The following is a 26,684-nucleotide window of genomic DNA, read 5'->3' as shown; positions in this document are numbered from 1 at the left end:
ACGCAGAGCGTTGCTTAGTCTTCCTTCCCTGATGCGCACACACGCACGCGCGCGCACTCCATCAGCGAGCCAGCCATTCATATGTGTATGCAGGTATATGTAAATATCCTCGAGCACCTGTCTGCCGGTCTCCATCCACCATCTGCCTGCCTCCCTCTCGTCCTCCCTTCGCCATGCCACCTGCATAGTTCCGCCTGTTTGGCTCCACTCCGCTCGGATGCAACAAGTCCCTGGAGTGCCGTCCGTGTGTTCAGTTAGAGTGAAAGTGACACGGCAAGGGAAGGAGAGAGAGAGAGAGAGGGAAACGCTGGCTGCTTCCTTACCTGCTCCCACCAAATGCAAATCTCCAGCCGGCTCATCTTGCTCGCCTGCACGCACCAGACGGGTTAGAGCGGGCGCGGGGTGTGGGGAGGTAAAGTGAGCTGGACTTTTTTTCTCTTTCCCTGCGTGCGTTCTATGGGGTGTCCTGAGAAGACTTTGGCGGGGAACTTTGAAGCCCACTCCCCACGTGTCGGGAGGGAGGCGAGAGAGAGAGACACGTTTTCTCTCCCCCTCCCCACCCCGCGCGCCACTTCTTTCCCTGGATTGTTCCAGCTGGGTCTCGTTGCCAACCCCCTTCTCGTTTATTAAGATCACGTAAGAAGAAGAACCCAAAGGGGGAGAGAAAACGTGTCTGTGAGCTCAGGCGTTTGCGTAAATCCGAGATCGGTTTTTAAAGAACTCCCTGCCAGCCCGTCGCTTTCCGTTTCCTTCCTGTAGCCACCAAGGTGGTGGAAGAGTTGAGGCTTGCGGATATTGCAAAGGGTTGTTATTAGATTCATAAGTCACACCAAGTGGTGGGCGATCCACTGAGCCGAGCAGAACTTCTCACATGATGACTTCAAACGAGACACATTACCTCCCAGCATCTGTTGGAGAGACTGGATTTTAAAGGCACTTCTGTCGCCAGGACAGCAAAGAAACAATGGTGAGTACCAAGACCAGGTATTGCTATTTTCCAGACTTGTGATTTCAAAGAAGATGGATAGATAGATCTCAGTAAAGCTTGGGGCTGTTGCCTGACAACAATAGTTCACAGCTCACCTTACTATCATCATCATTATTAGCATTATTATTATTATTAATCTCTCAACCCTCCTCTCGCCCCCGACGTCCCCACTCGGTAGCACTTTAATTTCACCAGGCATAATATGAGTCTCAGAGGCCAGATGAATTGCGTGCGTGCGGGAAGTGTGTGTGTGTGTTTAAAGAGGCTCCAACTTTAATGGCAACGCTCTTTTTGATTTAAGGCTGCGTATCAGAAACTTGGAGCGGGGTTTTTCCTTGGGAAAGCTGTTGGCTGCGCGATCCACTTTCACCCTTTCTGCTGTTGAGGATGATGGTGGCGAGGGTGTTTGTTGTTATTTCACACGGACACTTGGGGGGGAGGGAGAATAATATTGGAACGGGATGTTTGGGGCGGAGAGAGGGGGGACAGTTGTAGGGAGGAGGCAGGAGAACAAAAAACATAAAATAATGTAATGGGTGATTCCAACCCCCCCCCCCCCGCTCCCCGCCGCCCCGGTGAAGCAAACTCAACATGTGATCTTCTATTTACAGCCCGGCTCTTTTGCCAAGCTCGCTTCACGTGACAGAGCCCGAGAAAAGGGAAAGAAAAGGCGAAACCCGTATCAAGTGACACTTCGTGAAAGTGAACATCCTCGACGCCCCCTCCCCACCTTTCCTGGGGCGTTGAGGAGAAAGGGGTGGGGGAGGAGGGAGGAGGAGGGGGTGTCGATCAGTACCTTGGAGAGAGGCAATGGGTTTGGCACCCCAGGTATCTGTCTCCCCTCCGGAGCGAATCCCGGAGCTCTTAAAAGGCGGCTAGGGTGGACCTCCCCTCACACTGATAAGATCTGGCTAGGAGGAGGGAGAGGGAGACAGAGGCAGAGAGAAAGAGACGGAGCAAACCCTCTCCCGTCACAGTTTCAACTGCGTCCCGGTTTCTGGGCTGACATTGACTCGGATTCCTAGCGGCGGGGAGTGCAACACAGAGAGCGAGAGCGAGCAGCTCCGGCGCTTGGCCCCGACGGGTCGGGTCAACTCTGGGAGATGCGAGTGCGCTGCTTCTGAAAGAGCTCGCCACGGGTTGTGGGTTAGCGGTGACTAAAGGTAAGGAAAGGGCGCCGATCTCTCGCCTCCCCCTCCTCGCTTCCCGGTGTGCGTGTGTGTCCGTGCGCGCCTTCCCACCCGTCCTCCGTCTCCCCGCGACGGAGAGAGAGGTTTCTTCGCTCCTCTTGGCCGAGTTTGTGCTCTCTTGCTTTCCGATCTGGGCGCGCGGAGGAAGAGAGGCAAGGTAGGCGAGGGAGAGGTGCCTGGCGCGACTGCTCACTCCCAAGAGTTGGCTTAACTCGTGGGGTTGGATCCCAGGTTGCCGTGTGTGTGTTTGTGCGAGAGAGAGCGAGATAGTGTGTGTCTTCTGGAGAGAGATGGGCGCAAAGACAGAGAGATCACCGGCAAGTGATAAGCTACCAGGAGCTGATCACCGCTTTGGGGAGAGAGAGAGAGAGTCAGCTCTCCAGAAACTCCTCTCCAAACGATCGCCTTCCTGTGTTTACATGGATGATACCTTCGCTTGCATTCACGTGTGGTGCCTTCTCCAAAAGCGGCTCTCTGTGGTACTTTAGTTGCCAGTTTTATTTTCTCTCTCCAGCGGGGTGTTTCTAAACCCTCCAACGTATCAACGCAGCGGAAACTCCATTCTCTTGCAGTCTTCCTGCTCCTGTGTTTTATTCCCCCCCCTTCCCTTCCATTCTCTCTCCCCTCCCCTTTCCTCTTTCGATTCTTCCTACGTAGAAATGTAGCTAATAATATTTAGTCTCCAGGCTAAAAATAAGCTGTGGAAAGTCAGCAGTTTGGAGCAGCGAGTGCTGCTGCTGCTGCTGCTCACAGGTAGAGAGAGAGGTGCTTGCTATGCGCGCGGTGGTGATGGGGCGTCTCATCCCTGATTTCTATCTTTCCCCTTCTTAAGTCGTCATCGTCTCCCCGCTCCCTTGAAACCCCCCTCCGCCCATTGCAAGGATCCTAGCTGGAGCGGAGATCCGATCCAGCCTCAAATCCGTCCGTCCGGCGTGGTGCCCAGAGAAGTGGGGGTGGAGAAAGAAGCCGGGTAGGGACAAGGAGGGAATGGGAATCTTCATCCGCAGAAAGCAAAGAGGGAGGCAGGCGAGCTAGGCTTAACAGGAAAAGGCAGGAAACCCCCGGCGAAGAGCTGCCTCCTCACCCACCGCCAGCCTGGCCAGGAGGTGTTACAAACCAAGGAGGCGCGCGATGGCTTTAAGAGAAGCGGGGAGCCTGCACGAGAAACCAGGGACAGCCGCTCCGCTGCCTTCCCCCAAAGCCACGCTCGGCCATCGCCCCGAACTGAAACTAACAAGGGTGTGCTGGACTGTTGGCCCTTGCTTTCCCCTGTCCCTTTCGCTCCCCATCGCAGGTTCTGCTGCGTCCTGGAGAGAGAGAGCGATCCCACCTCGCCGGCCTCGCTCTTTGTTCCCGGGGCTGCTCGGCCGGCTTTAGCTGGCTGCAGCGCGCTGCTGCCTGCCTGCCTGCCTGGCGATCTTCCTTGGCTTCGCCTTCCCTCCTCCACCTCCTCCTCCTCCTCCCACCCGCTTCCCAGCGCAGCTCCTCGGGCCGCGAGTGTCTCCTCCGGCGCGATTGCGATCACGTAGCTCAGGGAAGAAGGGAGAATCCCAAGCAGGCAGGCAGGCAGGCAGGCAGGCAGGGGGAGGGAAGAGAGGATTTCGCAAAAGGGTGTGGCTTGGGGCGGGGGAGGAAGGATACAGAGTGGCCTCCCACGCACGGGTCGGAAGTCGAGGTGTGTAGGGGCGGGGGACCCGGGTGGGATCCCGCTGCCGGAGGAGAGGAGGAGGAGGAGGAAGCTACCCCGGGGTCCCCAGAGGCGCTCCAAGCGGAGCCTGCGGGGAGAGGAGCGCCTCGTTCGGATTTGGAGATCGCCTTCCGGAGGAGGAGGAGGCGGAGCGGGCCGGCCAAGGCGCTGGAGGGGGGATTTCTGCTCGGTCTGATGCAATCCCAAACGTGCTGCAAAGGAACTCCGAGGCAGCGGCGGCATCACTCGCACCTCCCACCTGCCCAGATGGCGCGCCTTTAAATACGGATCGGCGGGGCTGAGAGCTCTCGGGCGGAGATTGGCGGAGAGCGAGAGAGGGAGGGTGCGGAGGGAGCCCTTAAAGGCGCCGCGCGCCTTCCTGCCTCTCGCTTGAGCCCCTGCTCTTCCGTGTTCCAATTGGCGCCCGCAGGAGCGAGGGAAGTCAGTATTGTCACTTTCGCCAACGGGGAGAGGAGCCGTCCAGGCTGCGGTGCGTGGTGGGGTGGAGAACCTGCCTCGGTTGCTAAGGGGGATCTGAGCGGAGTTACGCATTTGGTGGGCAGATGGACCGAGGCAATGGCGTAGAGAGGGCTGTGCAGCTCAGGGAACACGTGTGTGTGTGTGTGTGTGTGTGTGTGTGTGTGTGTGTGTGTGTGTTGGACGGGGAGATCCTTTCTGCCGCGGTGGCTTCTGGTTGAGCAGGTCCTTGTGGCTGCGACATAAACTGGTTTCACGAACAAAGTTGTCCAAAAAGGAGTTTCTGGGTCGAGAAATAGGATTGCTGCTAAAGCCAAGCCAGCATTGGGGTAGGTGGTGGGAGGCGTTCATTTCTAGCATGCCTACAGTGTTGTGGAACACTCGCCTGCATGGCCGTAAGGAGGATTTTTGTTGAGGGGGGCAAGCTTATTTTTTGGAGCAGAGAACTTCAGTTAGTTAAGTATTTTTTATTGATTTAGGGGGGCATCTGCCCTCCCTTGGCTATGGCCAGGTGTGGGAATCCTCACCATATATATATATATATATATATATATATATATGCAGGTTTTGGTGTCCTCGGGTATCTTCCCGTGTAAAAGTTGGGGTGTCTAGGCGACGTTTCGACGAGGTCTCACTCGTCATCTTCAGGCTGGTGCTTTCGGCTTCTTGTTACTGGAACAGAGCAGGATCTCAGTGTTTGAGTTCCTATAAATACTGTTGAGGAGGTTCTGGGCAGAGAGGAAGTTCCCAGGCTAGTGTGCCTTTTCTTCTTTTGTTCCTTAATTGCTTGAGGGATATCTTGAGTGGTTTCTTGAGTGATATCCTGAGTACCACTTAGGTGGGTCATTAGGTGTGGATTAGTTGCTAAAGCCTTTGTGTCTTGACCTCTTGAACTTTGTGAAGAGTTTTTTCTGAGAAGATGGGTGTACTACATTTAGTTGTGCTCTGGCTTGGCTTCGTGTATAGGGGCGAGCTGTGGTTTTGTGGCCTGTGCCAGCCAGATCTGTGTAGGGATTGCAGGGGGGTGCAGCATCCGGAGGTGCCACCATGGTTTGGCTACTGGATGGTGTCTGTAATTTATCTGTGGAGAGGGTCTGGGTTTGGGTCTGGTGTGGTTGATTGGTGATGGCGTTCTGTGTGCCTCTGGATCTGGTGTCAGTTTTTGTGGGGAGGGCTAATTTCCAGATGTCTGGCAAGCGGGATGTGTCGTCACGCTTGTTCATGTTGTGAGGGTGTTTCTCTATCTCGATGGCTTCCATGATTATTCTCTTGTGGTGCAATCCCTACACAGATCTGGCTGGCACAGGCCACAAAACCACAGCTCGCCCCTATACACGAAGCCAAGCCAGAGCACAACTAAATGTAGTACACCCATCTTCTCAGAAAAACTCTTCACAAAGTTCAAGAGGTCAAGACACAAAGGCTTTAGCAACTAATCCACACCTAATGACCCACCTAAGTGGTACTCAGGATATCACTCAAGAAACCACTCAAGATATCCCTCAAGCAATTAAGGAACAAAAGAAGAAAAGGCACACTAGCCTGGGAACTTCCTCTCTGCCCAGAACCTCCTCAACAGTATTTATAGGAACTCAAACACTGAGATCCTGCTCTGTTCCAGTAACAAGAAGCCGAAAGCACCAGCCTGAAGATGACGAGTGAGACCTCGTCGAAACGTCGCCTAGACACCCCAACTTTTACACGGGAAGATACCCGAGGACACCAAAACCTGCATTCCTGTACCCGTGAAAATCTACGAAAGCATATATATATATATATATATATATATATATATATATATATATGCCCTGAGATAAGTCATCAACATGACCACTTTGCAGATGAGGGTGCAAGAGAGTGATTTGCCCAAAGACAGTAGTCATAGCTTTGTAAACCTAGATGTAGTGAGACTCAAGTGTGCCTGGAAGAAAAACCCCTCCCCCCTTAGCTCTTAACACTAATTCCGGATGTGTTTGCCTTGGTAGTTGAGAAGAAAATGTACTGGTTACTTTGCAGGCTCTGCAATAGAGCACCCTGTCCTTGAAAACAGGTTGTAAGATGTAGCCATTATGAGCCCAGTTAAAATTAAGCCTAACTTGGAGTTTGTGGCTGAATCAGGATTTGAACCCAGGTCTTCCTACACCATGCATTTAATGCACATTTAAAATACTTAAGTGCCCCCAAAGAATTATGGGAATCCTGAGTTTACCCCTCACAGAGCTGCAGTTCCCAGTACCCTTAACAAACTATAGTTCTCAGGATTAACTGGGGGAGGCTGTGTGCTTTAAATGTGGACATGGGCCTGTGTGCTGAGTCTTTCAGGGATCTAGCAATGGGCCTGAAGCTAAATCTCACTGTTGCCTTAGGTTCTATGCCTAAGAGTCCACCATAGAACCTGTCCAGTGCTCCCCTATGGCTGCACAATGCAAGGAAAGGTTGGTAGTCTAGGGATGCTTGCCCACCATTTCTGACTTCTCTGGGGCACCTCTAATGAGCTTTCGCACAATCCAGGGTTCCCTGGAACACTGTTTTAAATAGTCCAAGGACAGTAAGTGGATTTTCACCCATGCACATGCAATGCCCAGACTCAATCATAAAGTTGGAATGCTATAGCAGCAAGTGCTTCAAAGCTGTGTGCTCAGGCATAGTTCTACATAGAAAGATGCACATTATTATGCTAAACGTGTTATATTCAGAATACCCAAGAGTGGTTTTGCATTAAGAATTCCCCTTTAGAGCAAAACTGGGTGCCGCCTTTTGATCATAATGATCAAAATTTGGCAGGGTGAGCCAGGGGCCACGTAAAGCAGTTTCAGGGGCCAGGTAATTCTAAGGTGCCACCTCTTGGCCATCCTTGCCTTAAAATAAGGCATCTACATGAGGCTAGTGTAGATAAACCAAACGGCTTCAGTGTCTACAGCAGGCTTCTCCAACCTGGTGCCCTCCAGATGTTTTGGACTATAACTCACATGAGCCCCAACATCATACAGCTGGGACGGATGGAAGTTGCAGTCCAAAATATATGGGATGCAGCTGGTTGACAAAGCATGATCTGCAACATCTACTTACCAACAATAAATAGAACCAAGCATAGCAATGGAATGATGGGTCCTGCCAACTTTTTCATATTCTGTGAGGAAAGTAAGCTGTTATCCTTTACTGTGTTTAACTCTTTGCCTCTTTGCTTTCTGTGAAACTTATTTGGGAGTGAGAGTGATTAGGGCTATGACCAGAAACAAGTTCTACTCAATGGGGTGGCCGATGTCGCAGCCAGATCGCCCTCACATCCACATACTCAAGTCATCCTACTGACTCCAGTACTTCTGAAGAAAGGGGCTGTAGTTTTAGAAATCAATTCCTAAGCAGAGTAACTTGAGAACACAACTTGTTGATTATCGATATGCAAGTATTCCTTACAGCTAACTCCTTTACAATTAGCCCATGCAATCTTAAGTCAAGATGTTTCAATTGCATTGCCAATACAATGTCACAAACCATAATGAGGAGGAGCAAGTATTTGCTGTTTCAGTGCTTTAGATTTGCCTCTTAGGAGAGATATTGAGACTATGTACCAAGGGGTATTTTATCACACTCTGCACGTAGCACAGCAGTGCACCACATGGGAAGGGAATCATTTATAACGTCCTGCTAGGCAATGATAATTTTTACTGTATTTCCATACCTGGGCAGTAAAATCCTCCTCCGCATGCAGGAGGGACAGCTGGATTACCAAGTTGGTACATGGACACTGTGATTTTATCAGTATTTTATCAGTATGGGAATCCTAGTTCAGGAATGGGTCTCAAAGCTCATTTGGTCCAACTCACTGCTGATTCAGGAAATCCCTACTACAGCATCACCAATAAGTGGTCATCCAGCCTCTGTTTAAAAACCTCCAATGAAGGACAGTCCACCACTTTCCAAGTAGGCACCCATGCACTGTGGTTTAAAGGCTGGTTCACACATGCTTGTACAGAACTTCAAACATGTCATCCTTCCCCTGCTGTAGTTGGTTTTCCTCCTACATACATTGCTGATTTCTTCTTAAGGCCAACAAATCAGCACCATGTACTGCTCCTAGTTTGAAAGTAGGAAGAATGGGTTTCCCCTCTTCTCAGCCGGGGAAGATAGTACGTCTGCCAGAAAACAGGGCGAGCTATGCACTTCCATAGCAGCCTCCTCCCACAAATAATGTTTCCCACAGTTCACATATGCTTTAGTCATCTGAAGCCCTTTCAGACCATCTGTTCATGTGTAGACGGAACAGGTGGATTGGCCCCGTCTCCGCAACTTCTGTGAGTTTGGTTGAAGGTCTGAAGGAAGCTTCTGCAGCATATTCCCACTCCTGCATAGGCTTTTCATCTGAATGTGGGAACAGGGCACATTCAGATTCAAGGCAAATAGAGCAGTGTGAAGAAGGCCCCTTTCACCCAGTGCTCAGAGGGGACGGTCGCTATGTGCAATCTCGCCTCAGCCTCAGACTATGCATGAGGAGAAGCACTGAAAAAGAGTGCAGGTACAGCCCAGTGATCAAGTGATGGAGATGGACATGAAAACTAGCCCTTTGTGAATTGATAGCAGTAGCCTAGTATATATTGTTCTCTTTCTTAACTCTTTCTTCTATCCTATATTACAGGCTTCTTCTAAAAACTTGTCTCTGTTTAAAACTCCCATCTGTTCCTCAGTGGGATATGGATATACTGATGCTTAAGGAAAGAAGGCTAAGAAGCCCTCTTGTGGTCACTATATTTGCTTTCACAGGTGCTCTGGATCTTGGCCATTGCATTTCCGATACAATGGCCAAGAAGGGCTGTAGCTTAGTATTAGAGCATCTGCTTTCCATGCAAGAGACCCCTGGCTCAATCCTCTGCCTCTCCAAGTAGGGCTGGAAATGTGCCCTGCCTGAAACCCTGAAGAGCCGCTGTCAGTCAATGCAGACCAGACTGAGCTGGAGGGACCCATGATCTTCCAGATCTCTTTTGCCAGTGGAGTTATCTGTGGCCAGTCGCCACTTCATGCTGCCCCTGCCACATGACGAAAATGACATGTGCAGCTCAACCCTATGATAAACAAAATGAATGTGTGTGTTTCGAGGAGCCTGCTCCACCAGCCCTGTTAAGATTAAATACCTGGGTTGGCTGATATTTATTTCCCACTGGAGGTTGTAGCTTTGATTGACTGAGATTTATTTCCCAGTGGAGGACATAGCATTGACATATAAAGGGAGCTTCGTATTACTCTCACAGCTAAAGTCCAAGGGGACTTGGACTGTTTCACCCACAAGGGTGACTTTTTTTGTCCTTTGCCACTGACAGCATCCCAAATTTTGAGCGCTTTTCATTGGATCTGCCACATTCCCTTAAGACAGGCTCTGATGAGTGAGTGCGTGAAAGAGAGAGAGAGAGTATATATATATATATATATATATATATATATATATATATATATATATATATTTGAGCGTCTGTCCTCCACCCACAAGCCAGAAAGAATCCTTACTCTGGCTGCTCTGCTTAGCTGAAAATATCTCTTGAGAAGCAACAAGCATGTTCCCCCTCAGTTCTCTAGCAGATTTTGGAGTCAGAAAAACATAACGGGCAGCATGAAGTTAGCATAACAACTGCCCACCCATTTTTCATTATTTCACCAATGTGTGATGCATGCTCGTGAGCTGTCATCCCTGGCAGTGCTAACATTTCCATCTGCTTACATATTGTTTCTATTCTTGTGCTGCAATCCTCGAGCCGCTTGCTCTGGAGTAGTCCCGTTGACGTCATGTGGGGGCATTCCAGAGCCTGTTTATTCCAGGGCAGCCTGTCAATGGGATGGCTTTGGAGCAGATGCCATATGGATAGCTGGCACCTCTTCTGAGGAAAATGGAGAGGGAGGGGCTAATCACTGCGATCATGTGATGCTGTTAAAGTGAGTCAGATCTGAGCTTGGTCAGCACTGGGATGAGACTCTGAGCTTTCTGATGCAAGAACATCCATATCTGGGCCATTTTAGCTATTAGATAGCAACCAACTTGGTCTTGCCACTTGTCACAAACCCAGCAAGAAGCTGGATGCAATCTCAGCTCTTTTATGCATCCCAGTTTTCAAATCCTCTGCATGGATACTTTCCTTTTTCAGGTGTATACTTAAAAATCTTAAGTATTCCCCAGAGGAATGGAGCATGGGGACTGACTCTGTTTAGAAAGCAAATAGATGCAGGACCACCCACCTCTACCATTAGGCAGAGTGTGACAGTTCCCTCAGGCCACAAATGTTGCTGGTGGTTGCAGGGGGTGGCATGGAGATGCTGGAGATCCAGGCTGTGAGTGTCATGTGAACTGGCCTGGTGGCTGCAGGTGCCGTCACCAGAGTCCAAGTTCACCATCTTCAGAAAAAAGCAACTAGAATGTTCAAGGGGATAGAGCAACTCTTCTACGAGAAAGCGTTAAAACTTTTGGGGCTTAGAGTAAGAGGCAACATGACAGTCATGTATACAATGAGCCAGTGTGGCATAATGGTTTGAATGTTGGACTAGGACCTGGGAGAACGGGGTTTGAATCCCCCACTCGGCCATGAAGCTCACTGGGTGACCTTGGGCCAGTCACCAACTCTTAGCCTAACCTATCTCATGGGGTTGTTGAGAGGATGAAATGGAGAGGACAAGAACTATTTACACCACCTTGAGCTCATTGGTGGCTAATAAATAAATAAATCATGTACAGTATGGTGAAAGTGGTTAGAGAACTGCCTATTCTCCCTCTGTCATAACACTAGAACTTGTGGCTCTGCAGCTAAGTGTTGGAAATACTTCTTCATGCAGCACACAGTGGATCAAAGATCATAGAATTGTGGAGTTGGAAGGGTCCATAAGGACCATCTAGTCCAATCCCCTACAATGTAGGGATATTTTGCCCAACATGGGGCTCGAACTCATGAACCTGAGATTAAGAGTTTCATGCTGTACTATCTGAGCTATCCCAGAGAATTCCTTCCCATGATAGGCAGGGATGACCATTAACTGGGTTGGCTTTAAAAGGGCATTAGGCAATTTAAGGGTCCTGATGGCTATGTTCTACCTCCACAGCTGGGGAGCAATATGCTTCTGAGGGGTGGTTGTTTCACTCTGATCCTGCCTGTGGCCTTCTGACTGACTGCTGTTAGAACAGGATGCTGGACTAGATTGGATGCTTTGGCCTGATTCAGCAGGTCTGTCTTATGTTCTTATGCTCTCAAAGGAAGATTCAACTCCTAGTTGGGTTAGCTTCTGCAGATGAAGTGGGACGGAACACCATCTTGCCTTCTGACCCAGGCATCAAAATGACTTAGGGCAGCTTCAAATCACATATACAATACGTGCAGGTGGTGGAGGTTTTCCAGACCTCACAAACACATAGAGTTGGCAACCATGAGGCCCACTTCCATTCTGTGCAGCAGGGACCATTTAAGCCTAGTTACATCCCTGTGAAGAAGCAAAGGATAGTGAAGTGCCAAAAGAAATTCTTTACAGGATGTTGGCAGAGCGATATGACATGTGAAAGAAGCTGTGCCAAATCTCTGAAATAAATTGAGGGTTTGCCAACGATACGGCTGAGTAAAGATCTCAAAGTTTGGGCCTTCAGATGCTGCCGGAAAAGTTGCCAGTTGTAGTCGTTTCATAGGATTCAGAAGAGTAAACGGATTAAAAATACCGTTTCTGTTCCTCTCACAGTGGTACAATATTGTGCCAGTAGTCTCTTGGCTCTCCCCCTCATATACTCTTCAGATGGCTAGGGGGGTGTAACTGTTTTACACAGTGCAGTGGTACCTTGGGTTACAGACGCTTCAGGTTACATACTCTGCTAACCCAGAAATAGTACCTTGGGTTAAGAACTTTGCTTCAGGATGAGAACAGAAATCACACGGCGGCAGTGCAGCAGCAGCGGGAGGCCCCATTAGCTAAAGTGGTACCTCAGGTTAAGAACAGTTTCAGGTTAAGAACAGACCTCCAGAACAAATTAAGTTCTTAACCAGAGGTATGTTTGAACGCCCTCACGTTGATTTCCCACTTTGCAGCCCTTTTTGTAGGGGCAATCGTTCCAAGAAGTCCAAGTCAGAGGTAGTTCAATGCAGAGCGTAACTTGAATGTGCTGGCATGTTAAGATGGGCTCATGATGAATTCATCCTTGTTCTTCTTCCAAGCCAGCTAGTCCTCCTCCTGTAGAATCTTGGAGGTCAATAAACCTCACACCTCCTTGTTTTAAGCGACTGTTCTGGATTCTTCCTGCTTCTCTTCTTTATTTAATAAATAAATGCCTTTTAGAACATGTCCTACAAGGTGGCAGAGGTCAATATAAAGTGTGACAAGCAATAATAAATAAAAAACAATCCAAGCACACAAACCCCCACCCTGAGAACTGGTCTGTATACCATCTTACAGACTATCAGCCTCTAGCCTTTAATTTCTGATCAGGAGGACGGGACATATTGATCCTGCCACACAGGATGTTCTATGCTGACCCCCTTTTGGAGAAATGCTTGTCCTCCCAACATTAGTTTTTGGGCCAATTTTGCATGACCATTGTTTAAGTGGCAAGATGCAAGTTGCATTGATGTGGCTTGGTCATGTGATCACTTCACCGTCCATTCCCTGTGTGGGCCACTACAAAGTTTTGAAGTATGTCATAGGCAGCTGCAGTAGCACAGTAAAATGCTCTGGTGGCATGAAATATTGGAATTAGGAATACCAGGGGAAATGATATATGGATTATTAACCCTCGAGATGCATTTATCCTGCATTTTTGTTTATGTATTCTTAACAAGGCATGCCCCGTTTTCATTTTTAACAACTTTGGCAGCTTGGTGGGTTTTTGGTTTGTTTGTTTGTTTGTTTGTTTGTTTGTTTAGAGAAAAAAGTGTATCCAATTAAAGTTAGGACAACTTAGTTTCAATGTGAAAACTCAGCATTTGTTTAAATTACTGAAATCAGTGGGGCTTAAACTTTGTCTGGGTCATGCCCTATGAAAAATGAAAGCCGGGGGAGATACACCTTCAAATTACTGTATCACAAAACTGCACAAAAGATACAAATAAGAAAGAAAGTTTCTAAAAGAAAAGGCAGCATCCCATTTAATACAGAACGTGTATAAACTTTCCAGCACTGGAAGCATGTCTTATTCTAAATTCAATGTCCCAAAGCAAACATGCTTCTTTTTCTTTCCTTCTGAAGCAGGCAGGATCACTTAGAAAGTTGGTTCTCTTTCTGCAGTGCATCGAGGGCACCATTTCTCCAGCTGGGTACTTAACCTATATCCTATGTGGCATCCAATTTACTCTGACATTCAGGCAGAATGATTAGGTAACCTAATCATTAAGCCTCAACTTTTTCACTAGCTTGCCATCTTAAATGTTTCCCTGACCATATCACATGTGGGGGGTGGGGGGTGGGGTAGGGATTAATGTCCTCCCCCCCCCCCCACCGTGGCTCAGAACAGGAAAAGACAATAATAAACCACCAGTATGTGTGTCAACTGGTCTAGAATTCATGGGAGACTTTTAAAAACGTAAACATCATTATAAACAGTATTTGTTCATTTCTCAATCATAAATGCCAAAGTTGATCATATTCCCATATATATACTGGGAAGGGGAGAAATGGTAATTAGACGTATTCTGGCTTTTTAAATCAGAAGCTATTTACACCTTGAACTTCATGAATAATACATGATATACAGGCATGATAAGAGATAATTAGATGGACCAGCTAAGAAGGATGCGAAAGGGGGCCGGGAACCCAAGGATTGCATAAGGTGTGTGGGCATTTTGACATCTAAGAAGCGCTATAGATCTGGCGCTAACTACCTCAGCCTCATGAAGATAATTAAGGAGAAATGTGGGTGTCAAAACGCACACACACAAACCTAGCAAACTTCCCATAGATTGGCTAGCTTATTGCAGCAGTTCAAAACACAATTGGCAGACGCCCACATTGGTCATGATTGCCCTTTGATGCGGCTGTTATTGACTTTATAAAGATGCCAGAGTTAAAATGCTGTCTTAAGCTCATTGTTTGACAAGTTCCTGTCTAGGATTCTGTCATGGCAATAAATGTCAGCCTATCTACTGAAGTTCTTATATTTTGTTGTGTCCGCGAAGAGTCAAATAGCAAATTACTCATATATTCAGTTCAATCCAAAGATGTTCTGTCTTGTAAGAAGCCTCTCAGCTGTCTTAGGAAATGTTCTATGACAACACGTTCTCCATCTTCTTTTCAATCTATTTCTCATTCCCCCCCCCCCTCTATTTGTATATACTGTTCTGGAATACAGAGTAAAAAGCAGGTTGGCTTGACCCTTAGGTTTTTAAGTCTTTTTTAGAACTGGATTTCTAGTCCACATTGTCAATAAGGCCAAGGATGAATAATAATCCTTGTCTTGTACATGGCTGTAGCATCAATGAGCTACTACAGCTCAAATGAGCTACTGCAGCCAAATCATTGCACATAAATAATGGCCATATCACACAGTGTCAATTCAACTGCAATTCTTCTCACACATTCACCGGTCAGTTGTTAAGGCTTCGCTCACACATGCATTTGCACCACTTGACATCTCTGCACTTGATCACTGTTCATTTGGTGACTGGCAGATGAAGGTGTAAATTGCCTTCACTGAAAAGCATGGCATGTGAGATGACATGAAAGAGATTAAAGTTCCATCTTTGGTGTTTTATACTATGATGGTCCACTGACCCATGCAGGTCCTTATTTGATCTTATTATAACAAGTTGCAAACATGCAATATGTACCTACCTAAACACATAGAAATCAGGTGATGTACAAGCATGTGTGAGCTTTTCCCTAGCCCATAGATGTGGATCTGGTATAAGCTGTAGATCAGTGCTAGCAGAAGGACTATCAATGCATACATTTTTGCTTCCACTGCTGAGCCATAGCAATCACCAAGATACAACCCTTGTCATGTATACTCCTCTCTGTTCGGTCTTTGTTCACAAAACATCTATTGATTTCAAAGTTCTCAGCTTGCGTAATAGTTTTCTTCAATTTTCTGATGCACCTGGAGTTCCTGTGATATCCTCATCCCACCCCACCCCCACACAACAAGCTGCTTTGTGATTTAATTCCTTGATCTGTGTGTTTCCCTAATCTCCTGCCCTGGACATTTTCCAAGATCCTCATTGCTCCTCATTGCTTTTCCTGGCTATAGAGTGTATCCCCAACAGAAGATTCATTTCGCATCTTACTGTGGTCTCTGCTCCCAGCCTACTTTTACTTTGATACCAAATAAAGCACTGTGTGTTGAATTTTGCTCCCATCTTCACCACTGGGAGGTTTCTAGGAACTTTCTCAGCCTATTGTAATTAAAGATGGTGGTCAGATTTGAGGTGAAAGGTTATATATACTCTGCTAAGCAGACTAAGAGACCTCACAGCTACTAAATAAGACAAGTACTTTGGGTCTTGTTTGGGGACAGAATCAGCCTCGGTCACCCTGATGGAGAGACAGAGGAAGTGCAACCCTACTGAGTCTGCTCTGTGGCATTTGATACCATTGACCACAGTGTCTTCCTCATGAGTTGGAAGTTTGGGTCACTGTTCTGTCATGGTGTCACTCCTACTTCCAGGGATGGTTCCAGATGACAGTATTAGATGACAGTGCCTCCACACCTGGTAAGTGATCTTCAGGGTGCCACAGGGCACAGTTTTGTCCCCAGTGCTACTTAGCATTTATGCAAATCCTCTGAAGCTGTACACTAGATGATATGGGGCAAGGTGACATCCATATGTGGATGACACCCAGTTCTATTTCTCTGTAACACATGAATCAGCAGAGGACATGCACATCTTAAACTGGTGCCTGGATACAGTTAGATGAGGGTTAATAAACTGTGACCAAATAAAGGGGGGCAGAAACCCTCTAGATGGATAGTCCCTAGGTTTAGGAAATGGTCTGTACCAGCTTTGGGTGGGGTTCCACTCTCTCTGATGAAGAAGGTGCATAGTTTGAGGGTGCTCCTAGAGCCATCACTGTCACTATGGGCCTTGATGACCTCAGTAGCATGATGCACATGTTACCAAATTTGGTTGTTTTGCCATCTACAACAGTTCCTGGACATAGTGGTCCATGCAGTAGATAACCTCATATCTAGATTATGGTAATGTGCCACAAGTGAGACTATCCTTGTGCCCGATTCGGAAGCTGCAGCTAGCTGAAAACACAGCTTCTAGGATTCTCAGTAGTGTATCCAGCTTTGCACATGTTACACCAGTGTTGAAATATCTGCACTGGCTTCTTATTAGCTTTCAAGCCAAGTTCAAGGGGGTTTGGGTTGACATTTAAAGCCTTAAACAACTTAGAACTAAGGTACCTAGCAGACTGCCTCACCCAGTACAGACCAAGCTGTGTCTTTATGTATTTATTCATTTGTTGCATCTCTATTCTACCTTCCAGTCAACACATGGTAGCATATGTGGTTCTCTTCCTTCCCATTCTTTCCTCACAACAATGCTGTGAGGTACCTTAAGCTGAGAAACTGGCACTGGCCTAGTGAGTTTCACCCAGTGAGTTTCATGGCTAAGCAGGGATTTGAACTCTAGTCTCCCAAGTCCTAGCCCAATACTCTAACTACTAAACCACGCTTAAGATCTTCTGTAGATTGTATTTTGGTGACAAGCTTTCTTGATGGTAGCAGCCACTCTTTGGCATGTCCTTGCATGGGTGGTTCAAGAGGTGTCCACATAACAGAGACATATGTTTACTCATATCCATCCTGGACTCTGATTCCTAAATCTTAAAACTTTTTTTCCTTTTACAGACCACTCGGTTTTATCAGTGATATACAGTTTTATTCAACTTTTATTTTAACTTTCTTTAAGAAAAATACTTGATGGTTTTATTTTTAAATGAATTTAAGCAAGGCAGTAAATATCACCCTATCAAATAGCAACAGAAGCAAAACTGAGATGTAGCTACATAGAAGAACCACCAGCAGTGATCATATAATTCATACAAGCATTAGCTACTTGTGATTTTTTTTCTCTCATGAGCCATAAAACATCATATAAATTAATGACCACTTGAGTACAGGATCCTTACCACTTGAGTACAGGACCCTACCAACTGGGAACTTCTCTTATGCTATCCCTTGCTGAAATACGCAGGAGGTTCACAACACCTAGCAGCAGCTACTATTCATTTCGGTGGATTCCTTGTTGCAAGAAAGGCTTGTGGTCGGGACTGAGGAGTAATGCTGCTTATAAAAAATAAAGTATGGAACTCTGAGAGGGAAGCTAAGGGAGAAACAACTAATGCATCATAGTTCTTTTTCCTTTGAGCTGGTGCAACTGCTGACAAAGAGAAACAAAAGAGTCCAGTATGAGTGACAATGAGCACGGTAGGGTCACGGCTTCAAGCTGACACGGTGGCCCACAAGAAAGTCTCTGCAAGCGTCCATTTCCCTGGACACTGCTGCTGTGCGGCCCTTAACAATCACTTCTCAGGCCTTTGTCTTCCTCTGTAAACAGCACCCTCAGGAAACGGCAAGGAATGCCACAGCCACACCATCAACTCTCAATGTCATTCTGCCTCAGCCTACATCACTCTTAAGGCCCCATCTGCACTATACAGCGGTACCTCTGATTATGAACTTAATTCATTCCGGAGGTCCGTTCTTAACCTGAAACCGTTCTTAACCTGAGGTACCACTTTAGCTAATGGGGCCTCTTGCTGCCGCCACACGATTTCTGTTCTCATCCTGAGGTAAAGTTCTTAACCGGAGGTACTACTTCCAGCTTAGAAGAGTCTGTAACCCGAAGGGTTTGTAACCTGAGGCGTTTGTAATCTGAGGTACCACTGTACATTTAAAGCAGTATCATTCCATGTTAAAAGAATCATGGCTTCCCCCAAAGAACCCTGGGAAGTTTAGTTTGTTAAGGATGCTGAGAATCGTTAGGAGACACCCCCCCCCCCATTCCCCTCACAGAGTTACAATTCCCAGAGTGGTTTAACAACCAATCCTTCCTCCCAGGGAACTCTGGGAATTGTAGCTTATTGATTTCCACTCACTAAGTGCATCAAAGCAACTAGAGTAACTATAGGTCATATTAATTCAACTCACCTTCCCCTGGCAATAAAGGATCCTGAAATCTATTAGTGAATCCTGTTACAGGATATGACAAGCATAGATCTTTATGGGAATAAATCTAAAGGAAATTATTTTTTGAAACCAGTTTTCCATTATTTCCCCAAAGCAGAACTCCATAAACTTGCAAACTGCCTGGCAAAGTTCTTTGTTCCTCAAACATTAAAATCTCAAATGAAGAATTGAAACAAGCTGAAAGAGGTCAGCTTTCTTAATGCTGGCCTGTATTCCAAACACATTTACAAGATGTTTTATGTGAGCAGCCTATATCCCAGAGTACGTCATCAGAAAAAGCCTCAGTATTTCAAAAATAAGATTGTTAATTGAATACACCTGGTTCTTTTCCTCACCTGTATAAAGCAAACTCCTTTCAGGTTAAAGCCATTTACTTTAAACTAATTACAAGAGCACACATTCCATTTACATAACAGCAGTCATGCAACATGTGTGCTATTCCTCACCATTCAAGAAAATGTAAGGCTCATGTATGGTCATCACAGAATAGTTCTGCAGAAGAACTTTTACCATATCAGTTATCATCGCAACGGACTATTTATCACAATAGACACAATCTGGAGCTCCATGGGGCTATCAACAGTTGGAAGTAGCCCCACTTAAGAACATAGGTAGAGCCCTGTACGATCTAAGGCCTTCCTAGTCCATTATCTTGTTCTTACAGTGGCCAGCCAGACACCTGTGAAAAGCCCACAAGCAGGACATGAGTACAAGCTACCTCTGATTCTGAAGTAAACACAAAAGCCTTGCACACCTTTCAGATGCATCAGAGTGGAAAGATTATCCAAGATATAAACAAACTAGATAGTGCCAACTCCACATTTTGGATAGTTCATGACAGGGGTGCCAACTTGAATAAAATATTTGGGGGGGGCAAGTAAGCCCCGCCCTGCATAACTGATCACATGATGCGGTGCACGGACACAATTTGAATGGCAATGCCCATTAACTTGGGGGTGGCCCTCAAATATTTTATTGATCGAGATAGCCTCATTCAGTTAGGGCATCCTCACCACCACCATTGCCCATTTTCAACCACCCAGAGGGAGAGTGGAAAGCAAGGAGAGGATGCAGCTTTGTCTCGTCACTCTTGGGAGCACTTGCATGGTCAAAAAAGCAAGAGAAGAGCAGGCTCCAAGGCAGAGCAACACGGGTCAGAGGTCCCAGGGATCAACAGTGAAGCTGTTCAAAAGCCATCAACTTTTGACAACTACCAGTTTGCATACAGGGCAAATAGATCCACAGAAGACGCTATCACCACCACTCTCCATGCTGCTCTGTCCCATCTGGAGCAGCCGGGGAGTTATGTGAGGCTGCTGTTTGTGGATTTTAGCTCTGCTTTTAACACTATCCTCCCCCATAGACTGGTGTCAAAGCTAGAGGCGATTGGACTCTCCAACTCCACCTGTCTCTGGGTTTTGGATTTTTTGTCAGAACGTTCTCAGAGGGTTAGAGTAGGGTCACATATGTCCACAGCCCTTAGCCTTAACACCGGCTCACCACAGGGTTGTGTGTTGAGTCCCCTGCTCTATGCTCTCTATACGTATGACTGTACAGCCATCTATTCCAGCAACAAAATCATCAAGTTTGCTGATGACACTACGGTGGTAGGGCTCATTTCAGGAGGGGATGAGTCCGCCTATCGGGACGAGGTGGAGCAGCTCTGTGTTTGGTGTGGAGAGAACAATCTGGCTCTTAATACGGCTAAGACCAAGGAATTGGTGGTGGATTACAGGGGAAAAAAGGCGGACATTCAGCCCTTGTATATCAACGGGGAACGGGTGGAGAGGGTGGCGGAATTCAGGTTTTTGGGAGTAACTATCGATCAGGGCATGACTTGGAGCGCAAATACCACTGCTCTGGTGAAGAAGGCCCAGCAGAGAATTTATTTCCTCAGACTTTTGAAGAAGAACAATCTGAGTGAGAGACTGCTGGTGTCCTTCTACCGAGGCTCCATAGAGAGCATTCTTACATACTGTATTTGTGCTTGGTTCTCCAGTTGTACAGCTAGGGAGAGGAAGGTGCTCCAGAAGGTCATAACCACAGCCCAAAGGATTATTGGTCATCCTCTCCCATCTTTGGAAGAACTGTACGGTTCCCGTTGTCTTAGGAAAGCAAACAACATCCTGCAGGATTCATCTCACCCGGGACACAGTCTGTTTGCACTACTGCCTTCTGGCAGGAGATATAGAAACATCAAGTCAAGGACAAATAGACTGAAAAACAGTTTCTATCCAAGAGCTGTGGCCTTTTTGAATGCTGTAACTCGATAGTGTGACCTGGGAGTTTGATGGGTGTGGGTGTGGGTGTGGCTGGAATGTGGTTTGTTTGGTTGTTGTTGTTGTTGTTTTGCTTTTGTTGTTTTTAAGGGATGGCATCCAATTTCGTTGCACTTGTGCAATGTTGCACTTGTGTAATGACAATAAAGAATCTATTCTATTCTATTCTATTCTATTCTATTCTATTCTATTCTAAGCAGACAGGCCTCATCAGATGCCCAGTGATGCTGGCCTTTGGCACGAGCCCTGAATTTCAGAGAACTGCATGAATCCTACCAACCCAAACAAAGGTGGCATAAAAGAGTTTTGGCTTGAGTGAGGCAGGAAATCTGAACTGCCTCCTGCACCATAAACATATAACAATACACTCATTAATCAACACTATGTTGACTTTTAATGGTTCTTCATAATAAGGCATGTGAAGTGAGCCCTGCTCTGCCCTCAAGTGGATCTGGTAAGAGATGGTGATATGGTTGATAGCAGCATGATAATGACTCAGGCGATCCCATTTTACCAACAAGTTATGACCTTTAGAATGTAATAAGTCTTGCCAAAGGGTTGCCTGGTGGAGAGGGGAAAGGAGCTACTAATTCAGGAACAGCAGGGGGTGGGGGTGGGGGAACAGAAACTCCACAAATTAAAGAAGACAGTATTTTTAGCAATCTAATCTCTGGTGATTTATGAGCCTTCAAGGCTTTTAAATATCAAATCGCCTGCATTTTCATGAGTCAGTGCTTTATGGTGCTTTTCAATAAAGACCAGCTGCTCTTCAGCAACCCATTGGCCGAGTTCAAGCATTGATGCAGCTAACTGGAGGCCGGTCCATTGAAGCAAATGGGGCTCGGCTCTGCTAACCTCAGTCTGTTCTCAGCCAACCCCCATTTGCCTACTTGCTAAACAGACAACCAGTCCAGGGGTGGGACAGCCTGCAGTTTTCCTCCTTCAAGGCAATGTTGCCTCTGCAGGGAGGAGTTGTGGAGAAAAGTAGAATTAGTTGGCTGCAGCTGCAGGGGCGCCGACTTACAAAAAATATTGGGGGGGGGCCCATACTGACATCAAAAATATTGGTGGGGCCCAAGACCTCCAAACCGCTGCTGCTGGGGGAACGAAAGGGGCGAGCCCCGGGCTGCCCCGACCTTAAGTGAACCTGTGAGGGCCCGCCCTTTGCGGCAGCCGATTGGCTGCCGCCGTGGGTGGTGAATATTAATGAGCTAGGGGGAATCCCCGCTTCTTGTGGGGCTGACGCCAGCCCCGCGAGATTGTTGATGGGTCGAGAGCCCACAACCCCACCCCCTCTCTAGATAAGCATAATATAATAATTTTCTTAAATTATTGGGGGGGCAGAGCCCCCCCAAACGAATTTTTGAGGGGGCTCGGGCCCCCTCAGGCCCCATGGAGTCGGCGCCTATGTGCAGCTGTCATTAAAAAGGTAAAGGTACCCCTGCCCGTACGGGCCAGTCTTGACAGACTCTGGGGTTGTGCGCCCATCTCACTCAAGAGGCCGGGGGCCAGTGCTGTCCGGAGACACTTCCGGGTCACGTGGCCAGCGTGACATCGCTGCTCTGGCGAGCCAGCGCAGCACACGGAAACGCCGTTTACCTTCTCGCTTGTAAGCGGTCCCTATTTATCTACTTGCAGCCGGGGGTGCTTTCGAACTGCTAGGTTGGCAGTCGCTGGGACCGAACGACGGGAGCGCACCCTGCTGCAGGGATTCGAACCGCCGACCTTTCGATCGGCAAGCCCTAGGCACTGAGGCTTTTACCCACAGCGCCACCTGCGTCCCTGCAGCTGTCATTGGCTCTGGGTAAACTGACCATTGGGCTCCCTGCCTGAATGCCCCACTACAGTCTCAATGGGCACCAGGCACCACTAATTCAGTGTGTGGTGCTGCAGCTGCAGGGATGCTTGAATGCAGGGACGCGGACTTATAAAAAATATTGGGGGGGGGGCCGGGAAAGCTCATGAATAATAAATAAGCTCATGAATATGCAAATAAAGTGGCGCCGCCTCCTCGTGAGCGAATAGGGGAGAGCGTGCTGCGCCTATTAATCAGCTCCAAAGGAAATTGGGTGGAGCTTTTGCTCGGGAGGGAGGGCAGGAGGCATGCAGCCCGCCCCTCCCTGTGCATTTTGGGCTGGGGGAGGGGCGGCGATGGCGCTCTGCTGGAGGGGCGCCGGAGATTATTGGGGGGGCAGAGCCCCCCCAAACGAATTTTTGAGGGGGCTCGGGCCCCCTCAAGCCCCATGGAGTCGGCGCCTATGCTTGAATGCCAGTAAAAGTTGCATCTGTTGCCATTTTTGCTTAGCTTGCTATTTAACGTCAACCCTCAGCAACAGCAACGCTAAACACCACCGAGGCAAGCGCTTCTACAATGCAAATTAGGCACTCCTATAAAAAGAAAAGCTTTGGCTCCAGCTCTCGAGGGCAAAGAGAGGCTGTGCAAACAGAGCTGGAAAATAATGCAAAACCCGTGGGTTCCCGATTTGAATTGACATATGCAAAACAATGGAAACATTTGCCAAATTTAACTCAATTAGCAGATTTTTCCTGTTGCTAAACAAGGGTGTGAGTCTGAAGATGGGGTTTCCGTAAATAATAGCTTCTTCACAATGCCAAACTTGAGTCTGTGCCTGAAAAGTGAATGCCAGTTTTGATTCTGATAATCAGATTTCACAGAATATGGAGCTTGCAGCTAGCATTCTGATTTTTGTTGTATCCGTGTGGTGACAAGATCCAGGAAGCAAGGGCAAAGAATACTAAGCCAGGCAAGGTGGATCAGGCAGTGGCAAAAGCAAAGCAGCTCTGTAGCAGGTTCAGCATTGTGTGCCCTGCTGCCAATCAGAGTGAAAAAGCTGACCTCACCCAGAATCACTTGTGGTGGGTGGGTCTGACTTTATCACATGACTTGTTTTCACCTATAGGTGCTCAGAATGCCCCACAGGTGTACTTGTCAATCCCTCCTTTCTCTTAAACTCAGTAGTGGCACTGTTGTGCAATGCACTCCTATGCATGCCTATTCAGAAGTAAGTCCTGCTTAGTTCAAAGGGACTATCCCCCCCCCCCCCCCCGCAAGTAAGCAAGTACAGGATTGTAGCCTGAAACATGCTTATGAATTACAGGACTATATGTGCAATTTTGTCTGTTTCACAAATTTCTGTAATCTTAATATCACTTCCTCCAAAACTGTACTACTGTCGCACTTAATTGGCTGGAGGAAGCCAGCCTTCATTAACTATTTCAGTTCTTTTCCTTAATGAAAACACACTTGGCAATTCAATTTTTAACAGAGTAAGCACCAGTAATGTCATAGCAGGATATAAACATGTTTTATTGCACAGCAAAGTAATGCATGTTGCATATGTGGGTTAGATATGTGATCACTACTGAATAGGACCGCAGGGGGCGGGGGAAGGAGCTTGGAGAATGCTTCCATGCTAAGTAGCAATTCTTCCAAAGATTAGATTTCAGAAAAATATTTGGGAAAGAATAATGAAAATGAAACAGCTTCTGTCTAGCAATTAGACCGTTCTATGGGTGTCAGATGCCTTCAATTGAGATGGTAGATAGATAGATAGATAGATAGATAGATAGATAGATAGATAGATGATAGATAGATAGATAGATAGATAGATAGATAGATGATAGATAGACAGATAGATAGATCATAGATAGATAGAGATCTGCTACTCACTCACTCACACTGGAAAGATGACATGACATACCATCTCCTAGGCAACAAGTCCAGTTTGAGGGTACCACACTACAATCTGCTTGTATCACCTATTCTAGAATGTGATGGTAAAGAATTATTGCTCAACTCTGTGGCATTGATACTATGTGACCCCTCAGGGTTCTATCTTGCCTCCCATGCTGGATAAACACCTCTGTGAAATCACTAGGTGAGGATATCCATAAATTTGATGTGAGGTATCAGCTCAGTGATTGATTGCTCAGGCTGAAAGTATGCAGCAGACCTTGGAGCTATATAGGGGACAATGGAATAAAACTGACTTTCTAGGTGTACCTGATTTCCAGAACCAAGAGGATCCTAGGTTTTCTTGAGACAATGTCTACAGCACATCTGACATCTCATATTAAATCATAGAGATGACTTCAAAATTAATGGTTGCTCCTGTTGAGAAAAGCTAGAGAACATTTGACTGGCCATTTTCTGCTTCCTTTAATTGGAACTGAGCCCATCTGGGCCTGCCCTGTTTTGGAATGTTCAGAATCTTCTAGAGATCTAAACTATTCCGATTCCTTCCTTATAAGAATATCAAAGATAGAATTGTTTTTAACCACACTTTTTCATGCATTCATTTGGTTTTACTATCCACCAGTTGTATAGTTTGTGGGTCGTGGAAACAAGATAAAATCAAAGAAAAAAATATGGTAATAATTTTGTTTTATTATACCTCTGAGGGGTTCTACTGTTGTTATAGTCCACTATCAACGTATGAATGAGAAATATGCTTTTGTCTTGCTTTACAAACCAGAACAAAAACCATTGTGGAGAAATCTTAGAGAGTCCCGGGACTTTATAATTTACCCATTACTAGATATCAGTATTAAATGGTCAAACAAGATGACTGGCCACAATGATGGAAAGAGACAATAGATTTGGCCACAGGGGTCAAATGCATCTGCCAGTTTACAGATCAATGGACCACACAGGAATTCTCACCTTTAGTATGGATTCAAGGGGGCAGGAACCAATGGGGCTGGCATTTGGCCATCTTCTAATGGGTATCAGCAGGGTCTGGATTTTCAGTTAATGGTAGATTCAGCATCTCACATATTCAATGAAATGAATGACAGCACACAAATGAGTCATTTTAATAAGAAACCCCTTAGACCTTATGCATATGTAATTCAATATAAGTTTCATCTCTGACCACAAGCCATACACAGTGGCTGAAGAGAACACTGTGGTTTGGATTGGTACCCAGTAGGGTATTTAACTTTTAGCATTCTGCTGACATTTATACTCTGAAAGACAAAATAGTTCCATAATTCTCCCGGGCTTCCTCAACAATCTTTTATTCATACAACCCACTTTCAGATTTACCAGACCCCAGCAAGGAGGAACCACTAAGTCCTGAGACAGGACCTGACAGAAATCTATCTCTCTGCCCATCTCTCCATCAGCCTCAGACTTTACAATTCAAATTTGAATGAGGATGGGAAGGAAAAGAGCAGAGGGAAGAAGAGATCCATGTTATGTATACTTAATGTTTTGTTCTTAACGTGGAATGAGGTTCTGGACTACAACTCCCATCATCCTTGACTATGGGTCATGCTGGCTTGGGCTGATGGGAGGTAGAGTCCAACAACACTGGGAGATTCACAGGTTTCCCACCAATAGTTAAAGTCTCTGGTCAAAAGCATCGTGGGGGAAAAAATGAGTTATTGAGGAATTTGAAGGAAGATGAAGATGTGGCACAGTTCTGGGAAGGAGTTCCGGGCCTAATGGGTAACAAGGGAGAAATATCATGAATAATTCATCAATAAACTCAATAAATTCTTGGAAGGGAAGGAGAAGTCATTTCCAGCATGTTTCGACCCACAGTGCAGGAAGAGTTTCCTGATTTCCCACATTTAGTCAGTCCTGAATCTATGAACCGCTTCTTATGAAACATCCTGAAGCAATTTAGCAATAAACCACATATTTTAAATATGTCTAGTCCAATGCAGATAAACTGGGTTGAAAATCCCTTGAAAGGCTTGTTGGAAATGGAATAATAGAGATCCAATGGCAGGATTCACCGTATCTCTCTGTGGCTAAGCCTATCTTGTCGGGGCTCTTGTTAACAAAGGGGTTTTTTTTGCTGCACTTTCTCTCTGTCTGCATGTTGATCTCCCCCTCCTGTTATTTCTTCTCATTTTCAGCTATCACCAAGACATGTGGTCAAGATCTCTG

At 46.6% G+C, this 26,684-nt stretch overlaps 1 protein-coding gene across 3 annotated transcripts in view; it reads left to right on the top strand.

Moving 5' to 3' along the window:
• Positions 1-221: 221 nt before the first annotated feature.
• Positions 222-26,684, top strand: part of BDNF (brain derived neurotrophic factor) — a 74,408-nt gene continuing 47,945 nt past the window's right edge. The window contains exon 1 of one of the 3 annotated variants that reach the window (XM_028729465.2): positions 222-967. In XM_028729465.2, coding sequence (XP_028585298.1) covers positions 965-967 — 3 coding nt within the window. In that variant the 5' untranslated portion in view covers positions 222-964. Of the gene's footprint in view, positions 968-1,739; positions 2,152-2,273; positions 2,336-26,684 lie in introns of those variants that run through there. The other 2 variants (XM_028729475.2, XM_028729496.2) reach the window with 2 other exon arrangements.

This window comes from Podarcis muralis, chromosome 1 (genome assembly GCF_964188315.1).
Source record: "Podarcis muralis chromosome 1, rPodMur119.hap1.1, whole genome shotgun sequence".
NCBI classification, from domain to species: domain Eukaryota; kingdom Metazoa; phylum Chordata; class Lepidosauria; order Squamata; family Lacertidae; genus Podarcis; species Podarcis muralis.
This window is presented reverse-complemented; position numbering and strand designations above follow the sequence as displayed.